We start from the raw sequence: 14,999 nt of genomic DNA, 5'->3' as shown, positions 1-14,999 counted from the left end.
ATTTCCTTCCCAACACATAGTTGTCTATTCTCACCACAATGGACAGACGTTGATGGGGACTTCACATCTCTCCAGGCAACTTCTTTCTATGTTTCCCTACCTTTAGTGCTAGGAAGCATGGACCTCTCTCTGCTTTTGCAGTTCATGGCTTAAGTCTGAAATACTGCACATATCTTGTGAGGCAGTGTTAACTGAAGTAGGCTAAAGAAGGGTGTTAACATACCATATCCCAATTATTTTGACAGATTCCCTCTTCCCTTTTCTGAAACTTCATCAAGAACAATCACATAAAAAACATGAGGTTCTGCATCCTGATAGAAACAAGATGAAAAAGTCTCAAGGACTCAAAAAACATGCTGCCATGTAAGCTGTCTCAAGATGGAGGGTCATTTTACAAGCTGTTTCCAATTCTTGTCATTAGAGACTTTCACAAAAAATAAATAGGTATTTCAGATTGAAGCACGCTTGCTTTGAACATTCAAATGTGATTACTATCTCATGGAAAACAAATTGGCAGATAAAGAAAAGCAACAGAACTGTAACTGAAGGACTGTGATGCACTGAATGCAGGAAGGAAGAATTAATTAAACTGTCCCAGTTTATCCCAAAGCTTTGCTAACAAAAAATCTCACTGCACAGAGCTGAGAGGGCTGCTCAGCCCTGTGAGAACATAACTGCCACATAAACTTGATGTTTTGTCCTTCTTCCATTAACTGCACAGCTGGACAGATACAACACTCCACTTGCTCTTTTTGGTTTCAAGGGGGAAAGAACATGAGACATTTCGTACCTGGCCCCCATTGGTGACAGAGAATATCCTGGCTGTGCCACCACACTGCCTCACATACCACAGGAACCAGAGAGCAGAGACTTCATGAGGCTCAGACGTAACGTTGACATTCACGAAGAGGGTGGCAAAGTCTTTAACAGCTCTGCATGAAACACAGGAGCAGAATCAGATAGTGAATAAATGTGACATGCTGGTGGCTTTCATTATTACTTATTTAGAAGGGTTGCTATCCTACAGTCAAAAAAATCGAAAATGGTGTGTATGTGTCTCATTTTTAGCCTGAAGCTTGAATATTTCACAGAATCACAGAATTGTAAGGGTTGGAAGGGACCTCAAGAGATCACCAAGTCCAACCCCCTGCAGAGCAGGTTCCCTACAATAGCTCACACATGTAGGCATCCAGACAGGTATTGAATATTGAAGGAGACTCCACAACCTCTTTGGGCAACCTGCTCCAGTGCTCTGTAACCCTTATAAAGAAGTTCTTCTGCACGTTAGTACGGAGCTTCTTATGTTCAAGTTTTAGGCCATTGTTCCTTGTCCTGTTGCCACTGAGAAGAGCCTGGCCTCATCCATTTGCCTCCCACCTCCCTTCAGATATTTATTAACATTTATCAGATCCCTTCTCAAGTCTTTTTTTCTCAAGGCTGAACAGACCGAGATTACTCAGCCTTTCCTCATACAGGAGGTGCTCCAGGCCCCTTATCATCTTTGTAGTTCTCCACTGGACTCCTTCTAGGAGACCCCTGTCTTTTTTTAACTGGGGAGCCCAGTAGTAGTCTACATGTAACCTCACCAGGGCATAGTAGAGGCAGAGGATCACCTCCCTTGTTCTGCTGGCCTAGCTCTTTTTCATGCACCCCAGGATACCACTGGCCTTCTTGGCTACGTTGCTGGCTCATGGCCAACCTGTTGTCCACCAGGACATCCAGTTCCTTCTCTGCAGAGCTCCTCTCCAGCAGGTCAGCCCCTAAATTGTACTGATGCATGTGGTTATTTCTCTCCAAGTGCAAGACTGCACCTGCTCTTGTTAAACCCCATCAGGTTCCTCCCTGCCCAACTCTCCAGTCTGTACAGGTTCTGCTGAAGGGCAACAAAGCCTTCAGGTGTGTCAGACACTCCTCCCAGTTTTATATCTTGAGCAAACTTGCTGAGGGTAGAGTCTATCCTTTCATCCAGGTCGCTGATGAAGATGTTGAACAGTCCAGTACCAGTACCAACCCATGGGGAACACCACTAGTCACAGGCCTCCAACCAGACTCTGATCGCTGATGACCACCCTCTGACCTCTTTCAGACAGCCAGTTCTCAATCCACCTCACCATCCACTCATTTATCCCACATTTTCTAAGTTTCCCAAGTTGTTGTGGGAGACAGTGTCAAACACCTTGCTGAAGTCAAGTACACAACATTCACTGCTCTCCCTGCATCTACCCAGCCAGTGATGACATCACAGAAGGCTATCAGGTTGGTCAAGCATGATTTGCCCTTGGTGAATCCACGTTGACTACTCCTGATAATCTTCTCTTTCAATTGCGTGGAGATGGCATCCAGAACAAGTTGTACCATCACCTTTGCAGAGATGTAGGTGAGGCTGACTGGCCTCAATGGTTATATCAAGATCTCCTTCCCTTTCTCCCAAAACATTCACCCATGCAATTTTAAATCCCACTCATTTTACCTCAGTTATTTCTTAACTAGTTTTTCATTCACTGTTTCTTTCATAAAAACATATACTTTTCTCAACAGTAGAATGCATTTGGTAACATGCTAGTGAAAATCTTCTGCATTTCTCCTCCACAGGGTACTCATCAGGCACATTGTTTCCAAGGCCTAATTGGCCTTTAGGACCTCAACTAGACACACTGCCAAGACATTCCCCATCTTCCACACGACTGTGCTGCACACTGCTTTTGTGCGACTAAGAGTTAAACACTGTAAGTAGCTCAAAGAAATCCAATACATAACTTACAAACTTTTATAACCCAATTTCTCTGGACATGAAGTCCAGTCACCTCTAGTCCATTAGCAAGGATATGAAGACACCATGTATGCAAGAGCCCTCTGTAACCATCCTGAAAACACTGACGTACAAAATGCTGTAACCTGAAAAATGTGTAGAGAGTCTCCAGGTTCAGTACATGCTGACATATGACACATAACAAATTATTCTTATGTTACAATCTTGACCAAAGTTATACAGAAAATGCTGTGAAAGAGCTTTTCTGTTTAGGGCAGTACAGTTTTTAACTATTTAAAAAAATCTGTTTTATCTTGAAGATCTAAAAGAGGTTTTTCAGTATGTTCCCACTGTGCACATCTATTAATACTGCAGAGTCAGATAGCCACTGAAAGTAGAAACAGCCTTGCAGAGGAGCACTTTCCCACAGAGATCACTATAAACCCAGTTTTGCTTACACTTCACTGACTTCCTGACTAAGAGGAACAGTAAAAAAAAGAAGAGGAAGAGCCAGTGCACTTGGAACAGAAAGGGTGGCTCAAGGGGACTGACTTTGCAGAGAAACAGCTCATGAAATTTATTGTAAAGAAAACTATGATGCAACAGAGAGCAAGAAAAAGTCGAAATCACTGTATCTTGTATCACATGCAGCCAGACCAAGATTTAACACAGTGAAATAATTTCAAATGGAAAGTTTTGGCCCGGAAGCTGCAGGCACAGCGCTAAACCACAGTCAGCATGAAAAAGTAAACAGAGCACAGTCAAACAAATAAAAAGTACTGAATGCAAGGCAAGAGAGTAGTACAGAGTAGCATAGGGCCAGCAAAGCATGCAGGGATACAGGTGCTAGCATAAGCATGTTTCTCTTTGCCTAATAAATAGAATTAATTGAAAAGGATAGGAAGAAAAAAGTATTTCCAGCTGTTATCATTCCACATTGAACATTGTTCCTTTTTCTATTCATACAGCGTTGTCCTTCATAGACATATAAAATGCACCGCACATCTTCTAAGCAATATATTAACTTGGGCCATGATCCTACAAACTAGGGAGATGCACTGTTGGATCTGCTACTCATAGACAAGGAAGACCTGTTGGATGAGGCATAGGTGAAAGGCATCCTTAGCTGCAGTAAGCATGAGACTGTGGAGTCTAAGACCTTGGCAGAAGTAAGACAAACAGCAGAATTACAACCCTGGATTTTGGAAGGGCAGATTTTAGCTTCCTCAAAGAATCGACTGGCAGGATCCCATGGGAAACTACCCGGTAGGGCAAAGGAACCCAACAGAACTTGCGGATGCTCAAGGACAGCTCCTTGGAGCAGAAGAATGCTTTGCAATGGGCAGAGAGTTGGACAAGTATGGCAAGAGGCCAGCAGGGATGAAGACAGAGCTCCTGGCCCAGCTCAGGCACAACACAGCAAGGAATGTAAAAGGCAACAAGACCACCTTGTTTCATTTCAAGGGCTAAAGCAGACACACATTATAACTAAGTATGAGATATCACAGCTAGCATCATTCTCCTAGTCTGCCATGGGGCTGGGTAAAAACTCTTCACTTTTTCTAGCTCCATTTCTACGCCAGCCAGTGACCTTCATTCATACTTACAAAGTGGAGTTATTTACACTTTGCTTTTTCTAAAGACAAAGAAAAGTATGTTCTCTAACTGAGTTAAGTGGAAATATTAAAAAGAGCACATGCTATCACTCCCACGTGGGTCTGCAGAAGAAAACCTCAAGTTCCTCTAGCATCTTTAATCATATCTGCCAGCCAACACAAGCACTGCGTACTACCCTGTCATCCACACATCCTCATTCAGCACATAACAGTACAATAAGATCAGTCTCATCTCAAATATCTCCTGCCCTCTCATTGCCTGTGTATACACCTGCTGTCTCTCAGACTAAACTGTAAGCACTTGGGATGAAATGCCAATATATTTCTATTGTGTTCGCAAAGCATTGTACTCTGTAAGTATCTGGTCTGTGAATAGAGCTCAAAGGCACTAAAATCATAAAAACAGATGTTGATAATAAAGCTTAGCCTGCTCAAATGACTGGCAATTACTTCTTAATTGTTTGTGGATGGCACACCCTTAACTTCTCAAAAGAGTTTCAAAAGACTTGTTTAAATAGCTACTGTTTTATGTCAGTTCCAGCTGTCTGCATGCTTATCATAGATGTTTATATCTCATCTTCTCTGTCTGTTCCCTATAGCTAAACCACTAACTGCACTGAAGACCACAGGAATTTTTCTACAAGGCTTCACATCATACAGTAATACTTCTCAACTCCTCTACAAAGACTTCTTCCAAATTCCTGGTAAGTTTCATACCTCTTTGAGTCAGTCCTATTTTTCCAGTACCCTTTTTTTTATTTTTTTGTCACACTAAGAAAAGAAACATCATTTTAATTTCCTCCATAGCACTGAATAAAAAGGAACAAATGTTAATCTTGTTTTATTTGAGCTACTGTGTGTTACAGCAGTGTGAACTGTTAATGCTTCAATGTACTGTCCATATTACCTTTCTTTTTCTACATTGTCACTGTCTTATACTACCATCCTTGCCTTTGTTGGTATGAACTACATCTCATCTGCTTGACACACTTACATCTTCTTGGGCTTAATCTGTCCTTTCAATTCCCAAAGGCTTTTGCTACCCCTCCATCCCATGCGTGCATGGCCCACTAGAGATTTGATTGTGCCCCATCTGAAGTCAAGGAAAGCACAAGCAGGTCCTTCATGCAACTGTATTCCAGAATTTGCTAGGGGCCAGCTGCCATTCTAGGCTTGATTTTGAAGCAAGGAGTTACTTACTTGGTCCAACAAATCTTATTTATCAGCTCTTTCATGGTCATTTTGTCCCACTTTTCAGCATGTGGAGCGTCCCATGGTGCTTCAGGAGGAATCTAAAGACAGAAGCAACTTATTGAAGAAATAATTCAGTACTGTATCATTGCCAGGTCGTAGCTAGTTTGTGGCACAAAGTTGACTGTTTTGCTGGCCCCAAGATTTGTTTTTGTTCTCTGTTCATGGCTGTAAGTTTGAAACAAGTGCACTGAATGGAGTAGCTTTTATATTTCATACCCTTGGATATGAATTGTATCATGAGAACTAAATCTGACTTTGATTAATGAATTATATCCTTATGTTGGGACTCACCTGGCCTTTAGTGATCTAGGAGGGAGGCGTGTATTCTAATTTAATTGTCTTGGTTTCCTCTAAAAGCAAAGCAAAAAAAATTCCTTCTCCAGACATTCACAGAGTTATAAGACAGATATCTGAAGACCCTTATGTCTCTCTGTTAACTACAGACAGATAAAAAATGTCTAGATACTATTAAATGATGTTTACACAGTTAAATTCTTTGTTATTTGTCTTTAAATCCATGACATTTGAGTTCACTATTGTACATTTTAATGTTTTTAAAATACATATTATTTTACAAAAATACGTATAGTATAGTGTACAAATTTGATTGTGCTAAACCCCATACAACAAATGAACTTTGCTGTGGTAACAGTAACTTCATAGAATCATAGAATTGTTTAAGTAGGAAGGGACCCCTGAAGGGACCCGGGTAACACTCCCTGCATCATACAGGGACACCGACAGCTCAATCAGGTTGCTCAGGGCCCCATCCAGTCTGAAAGTCTCCAGGGACAGGGCATCCACCACATCTCTGCGCAGTCTGTGCCAGTGCTTTACTACCCTTATCATAAAACACTTTTTTCTTATATTCAGTCTTAATCTTCCCCCTTTTGCTTTGAAACTATTTTCCCTTGTCTTATTGCAAAAAAAAAAAAAAACAAAAAAAACCCAACAACAACAAAACTCTGCTAAACAGTCTGTCCCCTTCCTTTTTCCTTTAGATATTGAAAGGTCTCTATCAGGTCTCTCCGGAGCCTTCTCTTCTCCAGGCTGAACAGCCCCAGCTCTCTCAGCCTGTCCTCATAGGGGAGCTGTTCCATTCCTTGGATCATTTTTGTGATCCTCCTCTAGACATGCTCCAACAGGTCCATGCCTCTCCTATACTGCAGACTCCCCATCCGGATGCAGTACTCCAGGTGAGGTCTCACCAGAGCAGAGCAGAGGGGCAGGATAAACCTGTCTGCTGGCCACTCTTCTTTGGATGCAGCCCAAATGGCTGGCTTCTTTGGATGCAGCCCACATAGTTGGCTTTCTGGGCTGTGAGGGCACGTTGCTGGCTCACGTTCAGCTTGCCATTCACCAGTACCCCAAAGTCCTTTCTGTCATGGCTGTGCTCCATCATTACATCCCCTAGCTTGTACTGCTAGCAGGGGTTGACATGACCCAGGTGCAAGACCCTGCACTTGGATTTACTGAACTCATGAGGTTCATGGAGGCCCACTGCTGGAGCCTGTCTAGGTCTCTCTGGGTTGCATCCTCTCCCTCAGATGTGTCAGCTGCACCACACAGTTTGGCATCATCTGTAAACTTGCTGAAGGTGAGCTCAATCTCAGTGCCAATGTCACTAATGAAGATATTAAAGAACATTGGTTCCAGTACTGAACCCCAAGGGACAGCATTTGTCATTGATCTCCATTTGACATTATCTATTGACCACCACTCTCTGGGTACAGTCTCATAATCAATTTCTTGTTCATTGAATAGTCCGCCCACCAAATCTTTATCTTTACAATTTAAAAGAAAGATTTGTGGGGTACTGTGTCAAAGACCGTACTCAAGTTCAGATAAATGACATCAGTGGTTCTTCTCTTGTCCATTGATGCAGTTACACCATCTCAGAAGGCCACCTGGTTCGTCATGCAGGTCTGCCCTTGGTGAAGGCAAGCTGGTTGTCTTGTATCACATCCCATTCTTCTATGTGCCTTAGCATAGCTTCCAGAAGGATCTATTCTATGACCTTCCCCAGCACAAAGGTGAGGGTGACAGTTTGGTAGTTTCCTGGGTGGTCTTTTCTACCCTTCTTAAAAATGGATGTGATACTGCCTTTATTCCAGTCACTGGGAAATTCACCTGACTGCAATGACTTTTCAAATATACACTATGCTTGTAGGTCATTTTATGGTGGGGCCCCTGGATAAACCATAAAGCATCTGATAAATATTTGAAAAACAGTACAACTCTCCAAGGGATACTCTTTTGTACACAGGAAGACCTCCAGTTGCAATTCTCATCTCCTAGTTTGTGTAGTGCTTTTCCCTGACATGAGAAAGTACAAACATTAACTACATACATTGAAAGTACTTTTTTTTTTTTCAGATAACTTAGACAATCAGATCTTTTTCTACCTTCTTGGTGAGAAAGCTCTATCTAGATTTCTTTCCTGATGAGAGTTACTGTTTTTTTTTTTTGTTTTTTTTTTTGTTTTTTTTTTTTTAATATTAAAGAAGCAATAAAAAGTCTGCCAGAGAAAAAAATATAAACAAGGCAGATTTCCTTATGGTGACGTAGGCATTACAAAAAACAGGTGGAATTAACACAGCCTACCTCTTTTCCCATCTTGTCCATGGTCCTCCAGAAGTTATTGTAATCCAGATACACTAAGGGATTCCATGTTGGAGGGTTAATACCCGTGAACTGACGTGACTTTCCCTAAAATAAGAATATAAGTAACATAAGTAACAGAGACACCAAAAAAGCCTACCCACATTAATCATGAACACAGAATTCCCAAAGTCATCACTTAGTCAAACTTTTGGCCCCCAAAGTGCTAACAATTGAATGCATAAAGCTAAGTATGAAGAAAAAAAAAATGTTGGGCTGATATTACAGCTATTGTTTTTTTATTTTGTCCCGGACAGATTGTCAAATTCTGGGCTTTGGAAAGTCAGGCAATGGCCAAGGAGGTGATATTCCTTGTTCCTATGCATTCTTCATTACCACATATTAACATATCTTTACACCATAGAATATGCTTACCTGCCTGCTGGACAATTTGCACGTTTAAAACTGCACACATTTTAAACTTTCTAACTATCTAAGTGCCTTTATGACACACTCCACCTTTATAAAATAAACATATCTCTATTATTCCAAGTGTCTAGTGAGAAAAATAGACCCCCAAAAATTATTTTGCCAAAAAGGAAGATTTTAGGCTGCAGAAAGAAAAACTCTGCACACTTGCAAAAATATTATCAATACTTACAATGCTCAAGACACACAGTTGCAACAGGAATACAGACCATTTACAGATAATTCTGTGATATAAAGATAAGCAAAACAATCTAACAGCAGCTGGTTCTTTCTGATAATATTAATCTGAAAGAGGATTGGATGAGCAGGCAGCATTTTCTCTCATTAAATTGCTTTGAACCATTTCCCATGTAACTCAAGTGCAAATGTCTCACCAGAACTTTTAAATATTTGCTTTTCCAGGTGTGTCAAAAGATTGCACAGGTCACATGGCAGTATACAGGGAACATGCTGGACCATAGCAGGTAGGAGCTGTGGCGCTATGCTGTGTTTAATATGCTTCTTGTGCAATGCGTATGCCATACCAACCCACCAAAGTCTTCCCCACTGATAACTGTATGCAGATTTCTGATATTTTCCAGACCATTTCTTTGCAAAGATCTTAACAAAAATAAATGGCTCAATATGAAATTTAGAGAGCATACTGAAGTTTCAGACTTGAGAAAAGAAGTAAGAAAAGCCAAACTCTCACATTTTGGTCAACTTTCGCCATCCCCAGAGCAGATGCAACAGCGGAAAGAGGAGTACTTGGGCAGGGGACCAAGTCATGAGGAGGTCTGGATATATGTACAAATTGGCTAGGGAGGTTGCTCCAGCCTTCTCCAGGTATGTGTGTGCATGCAAAACAAACTTCTGCCACAGCCAGAACAGAGAAAATGCTCCTACAAACTACCAGTAAGGGAATGCTCCTTTCCTTTTCCCTAAGCAGTATTCAAACATAAAGCCCACCCACCCCAACCCCTGCTGTGGGCAGGGCTACCCCCCACCAGCTCAGGCTGCCCAGGGCTCCATCCAACCTGGCCTTGAGCACCTCCAGGAATGGGGCACCACAGCTTCTCTGGGCAGCCTATTCCTCACTGCATGTTCAGACACAGAAAAATGGATCAAAAAAATGTATTCAATGTGGCCAACTGCATGCTCTAGCTTCTACTGTATCAAACTGATGCTGTATCAAGCATGGTAATCCTTATGCAAAGCAGTAATACTTAAGTAATTATTTTCTTCTTACTGCACAACATTTTGTTTTTCTAAAGATTATCGCACAGCACTCTGTCAGAGTTTATTTAATGCTGGTCAGGAACGCAGGTGGCATCAACGTGTCTTCCTCTACGTGCTTTAAAACTAATAATTCTGACCTTAAGAAGAGGTGAAGAGCAATGTTAACAGGTAAGTATGAGTTATTACTGAAATCTTGTCATGGCGATACTGTAAGAGAAAAAAAAATGCCCTCAGTTCAGGGCTGTTTTGTTTAGTTTGAAAAATTTCCCACGGTTTTTCACTGTTGAGTAAAGATGTTCTAAGTCTTTCAAGAGAGTGTTTGAATGGAGTGATGTAATTTGAAAACACTTGCCCTGTCCTTGGCTCACATAACTCAAAAAGAGAAAACAACAACAACAAGAAAGCAGCTGCACTTATTTTTAAAAGAAAGTAAAATAAATAACTTTTAAGGCTTCTTTCCTTTTTTCTTTTTTTTTTTTTTCTTTTTTTCTTCTCCTCAGTGAAACATATCCCTTACATTTCTTGAAACAACAGCCCAAGAAAAGTATCACTAGGTAATTCTGTGATGGGGTTTGTGCCATAACTTTTCCAACTCCCAGTATTGACTTTACCATGATAAACAGTTCCAGGTTCAGAAACTCTCAAACCTATCCTGCAGATGGCTGCAGATGGAATGATTGCTGGGGCAGAGAGAACCTGCTCACTGCCTGCCTGCCTCATGTCTTCCTGCAAATTGTCCAACACTACACTAGCTCTGAATCACCATGACCACAATCCATTGAGAACTAATCAAGAAATCTTATAGTCTAGGCCACTGGTATGTCACAATGGATATTCACTTAACTGCTATTTGAAAAAAAAAAAAAAAGAATGATCATTTCACTGATCTGATCTTTGGTCAATGGCAAAGGTCGAGAAGATCAATAGGAAAGTGTATTTTAACCCTCTCAGAACTACCAACTGCCAAATGACAATGAATACAGTCTAAATCAATGTTATTTTCTGTTCTCTTATGCATGCAAAATTCATAACTCTAGTAAGATTCAAGACAAGGGGAGGAAAACCTGGAAAAATGCAATATAAACTGACCTGGAAGGGGCTGAGACAGAATTTATAGAGCCTGGAACAGTTCACAGGCTCACTAACTCCTTGTGCAGGGGACTGGACCTGTAACAGGTCAGAGCCAATTGGACAAAAGCCCCATTCTTGTAAGTTCCAGGAGAGAAATTCCCACTGTCCACCAGACAGACAGCCAAATCTCTTTGTTCACATAAATTCCTCCATAGCAGGGACTAATCCAGCCCATATGGCATGGGGTTGGTGAATTATTCATTGGTTTTTAATATCAGCTTCCAGCTAGGCACAGGAGCTCTGGTCACATGCTTCACAGAGAAGGTTGCTGCAAACAGCCAAGATCTTGCAACAGTCCATTTTTAAGCAAGTTTACAGTGTTCTGGGTAGATTATTTTGGGAACTACTGTTTTCTTAACTGAAAGGCAAACAGCCTCCTGGCTTTGTTCCCATGCAAACACAAGGTTGCTTGATCGCCTCACAGAGTTTATCTAATTGTTTTTTCCCATTTCCTGGCATGTTGAATACTTTCCTGCAGACCTCAGAGTTGCATCCTGCTGCCTGCCTGGATTAGTTATCCCACATCAATCCAAAGAAATTATATCCCCAGGCACTGTAGTTCCACGACTAGCAAGGCCTCAGAAAGATGCTGTGCTGTCCAAGATCTGTCTTCTCTCTGCCCAGAGTTAAGCTGCAGTTTGTAGCCATTGCTACAAAAATATAGCACAAGTGGTAACACCACTGCATGAATGGAAAATTTTGCTTAGGAACATTGTTTAGTGGGCATGATGGTGATCGGTGGATGGTCAGACTAGATGGCTCAGCCTTCTCCAACCTTACGGACTTTTTGATTTAACTATTAATATCTTTGATGATATCTATGAAATAAATAGGGTATTTAAACCTCAATGGTGTTCTTCATGTTTATGAAGCCATGAAGAAATCAAATTACTTTGAAAAATAAAGTTATGTAGAACTATCATCTACAAGTACCTTGGTTTTGTCAGCTTGTGGAAAAAGCCTGGCTCCTGGCCTCTGTACTGAGACCATCCATGCATCAGAAGCAGAAAAAACATTTCTTATGCTTCAAGAACAAAACTCCTATTGCTCCTGGGCCATATACAGCATGCACAGTTGTAGCAGCAGCTCCTTAAGGTATGAGTCTCTGGTGTGCACCTCTCCATGCTAAATACCTCCAGCAGGTCTAACCTAGCAAGCTCTGCAGTACCTGGGGTTGCCTTTGATTCCCATGCCTGGACTGCAGATATACAGTGACCTGCAGAGACATACTGTGACAACGTTAATCTCTTAACCTTAAAGCTAGATGAAGGAAAGAGAAGACTAGAATGGTGAATGTGAAGCACCGCATTAAAAAAATGCTCATCTTTTGTCACACGTTACCTTGCTCTGAAAATGGTAAGCAAACAAATAAGCAAAACCAGTCCTTATTTACTGCTGTCAGGTGGAGTTGAGTGCTTCAGCCATGCACCTAGAGGACTGCTGTCATATGAGGAGGTCAATACTATACCAAAGCATGAACGCCTTTACATTCTAAGGTCTTCTGCTAAAAAGAAGGTGAAAATGAAGCACAGAAAATTTCAAGGACCTGTGTGAAAAAGCAAAGCTATCTGCCCCTTCTGGAAAGACAGAACCTCAGCACATCTGCCTTTTCTCATCCAAAAAATGCTCTTTATGAACTATGGGAGAGCAGCCATGGAGCAATCTGGCTGGAAAGAAAGTCTGGCAAAAAAAACTACACCCAGAAGTTACAGATTTTCAGTGACAGGATACAAACAAGTTTCTGATTGATACCAAAGCAGCTCATTTTACCATGCTAACTGATGGGAGAGAATGAATATATAAAAGAAAAGATAAACTTTAATTATAAATTTGGAATTTCAAATAAACCAAGACTACAAAGCAAACCTGCCCACAACAAGCAACACAGTTTCTAAAGCATCTAGCATGTGGGATTTTTCCACAAACATACTGGAAAAATTCCATCTAGAGCACAGCAGCTCATGAAATCCCTCAGGGGGACTTCCACTTTCCCTTGGCAGCTTCCCCTTCTGGATAAATCTCTTTCCTACTTTTCCCTAACCCAGCCCAAGCTGTATCCTGGAAACCTGCAGAAGGAGCCAAACTGAACCGACAACTGTGGTAAACAAACAGCCAAAAATCTCTTCATCCGGGCATGGTGAGGATCACATATGATCGAATGAATGATTGTCAGACCTACATCTAAAGAAATGTTTGGCCTTTCCTCAGTACAGCTCTCCCTCTCACCTCTGACAAAACTGCTGCAAGACTGCAGAGTCCACAGATAGGCTCTTGGGAAGAGCCCCTCCTTTCTGACCCTGCCTCCACAGCCACTAAGGGACAGAAACAGTACATGAGATGCAAGGGGAAAAGCCTTCAGGCTGACTTCTCAAACTCGAAGGCTGGCAGTATCCAAGAAGCTGCACACATCCCTCTTCTAGACTAATATTAAATTTCTGGGGCAGTGTCCTCTAATATCAATTTACTTCTTCAGTAGCACATTTTTTATCTTCTACAAAATACTCCTTTGGGTTCCCTAAGCACCTCTGATACATATGAAATGTACACCTACAGCAAAGAAAGCACAAATCCCCACCAGGAACACTCACTGTCAGTGCACGATAAAAAGTACAAACCCTAAGATCACTGAGCACTCATCAACCTAGCCAACAGCCTGGACTGCACAGTTTGTTTTCAAAAAGTTTCAAGCAGAAGTGGGATGTAGAGATAGATCAATAACAAATCCCTGAAACAAAGGACATGGTGACTACATGAGCTCTCAGAGAAGGAGGAGAAAAAAAAGTGAAAAACCTTAGGGAAAGAAAAGAAAACAAAAAGCCTGCAATTCATGGGAAGAGGTTGTGGGAGGAATGAGACCTACTGCAGGAAAAGCATAATTATTATTTATTCCGTGTTTAAGTCTTTCCACACAGGGAGACTTCAGATTCTCTTTGCTGTCCTCCTGTTCAACAGCTACGCCTCTCTTGGGAACCTTGGTTTTATTGGCATGACCACAATGCCCAGTCTAGAATTGATCCACAGCCTGTGATCCAGCTAACAGCTCATAATTCCACCTCTTGCTTAGGAACATGATTCCACTTCAAAGAAAACTTACAAAATTACTTGGTCATTAGCAAGGACATGCATAATGTAATAAGGGACAGAAAAAGATGTATTTTCAGCGTCAAAATGGATTAAGGACTCAAATTCATGAAACCTGTTAGAGCCTTTTATTTAACACACAGAAGATAAGTGCCTTTTAAGAAGCAAAGAGTTCCATGTGTGTGCTCAAATTAAATACAGTGGGCCAAGCATACAGCTGTAAAACCAGCCTACCTCACTTGCCATAGAACTATGTCCACTTTATACCAGGTGGTGCAGTTAATATTTTGAGTGGATTGACTACACAATTATTTAAGATGTGACTATTCTGTGAGCATGGCATGAATCTCCCCCGTAAGGAGAAACTACAGAAGTAGGCCATTGAACTTTCCAGCAGGAGCTTATTGCTCTAAAAGTAGGAAGAAAAAGTGGGAAGATAATAAAAATCAAATCAGTTAAGGATCCACCACATAGACCTGCCTCTATCAAGCAGGTCAATTCTGCCTCACACAGGCTTCAAGCCTTGTCTGGGAAGTACCAAAACAAAAAGATATTAAAAAATATTAATAATAATAATGGAAAGTAATTTGTGAGTTATGAAGATGGACACTTAGCACCTTATACCTTTGTCCCTCTCTCTCTCTGACCACTCTCCCTCTGTACTGGCCCTGAGCAGGACCTGAGTAAAAAACTGGTGGGCTAAAGAACTAAAACAAGAGCTGATAAACTGCTTTAAAGACAGTTTCCATTTCAGTTCACTTTAGCCATTTAACCATTTAACCTAACCAGAAGGAGTTATTTGAACTCCCTCAGTCTCACATCTCAGACAAGTTTATGATGAGCCTTGGAAGTGCCTATTC

General features: G+C 41.3%; 1 protein-coding gene across 1 annotated transcript in view; it reads right to left on the bottom strand.

The window, feature by feature from the left end:
* Positions 1-14,999, bottom strand: part of LOC306955671 (amine oxidase [flavin-containing] A-like) — a gene marked incomplete at both ends in the record, with an annotated part of 44,679 nt that overhangs the window by 10,938 nt on the left and 18,742 nt on the right. Inside the window, 3 exons of the mRNA XM_079547008.1 lie at positions 791-932; positions 5,566-5,657; positions 8,224-8,328. Of these exons, the coding sequence (XP_079403134.1) occupies positions 791-932; positions 5,566-5,657; positions 8,224-8,328 (339 nt within the window). The remainder of the gene's footprint in view (positions 1-790; positions 933-5,565; positions 5,658-8,223; positions 8,329-14,999) is intronic.

Source organism: Tetrao urogallus, assembly GCF_951394365.1.
Source record: "Tetrao urogallus genome assembly, chromosome: 1".
In the NCBI taxonomy this organism is placed as follows: Eukaryota; Metazoa; Chordata; class Aves; order Galliformes; family Phasianidae; genus Tetrao; species Tetrao urogallus.
This window is presented reverse-complemented; position numbering and strand designations above follow the sequence as displayed.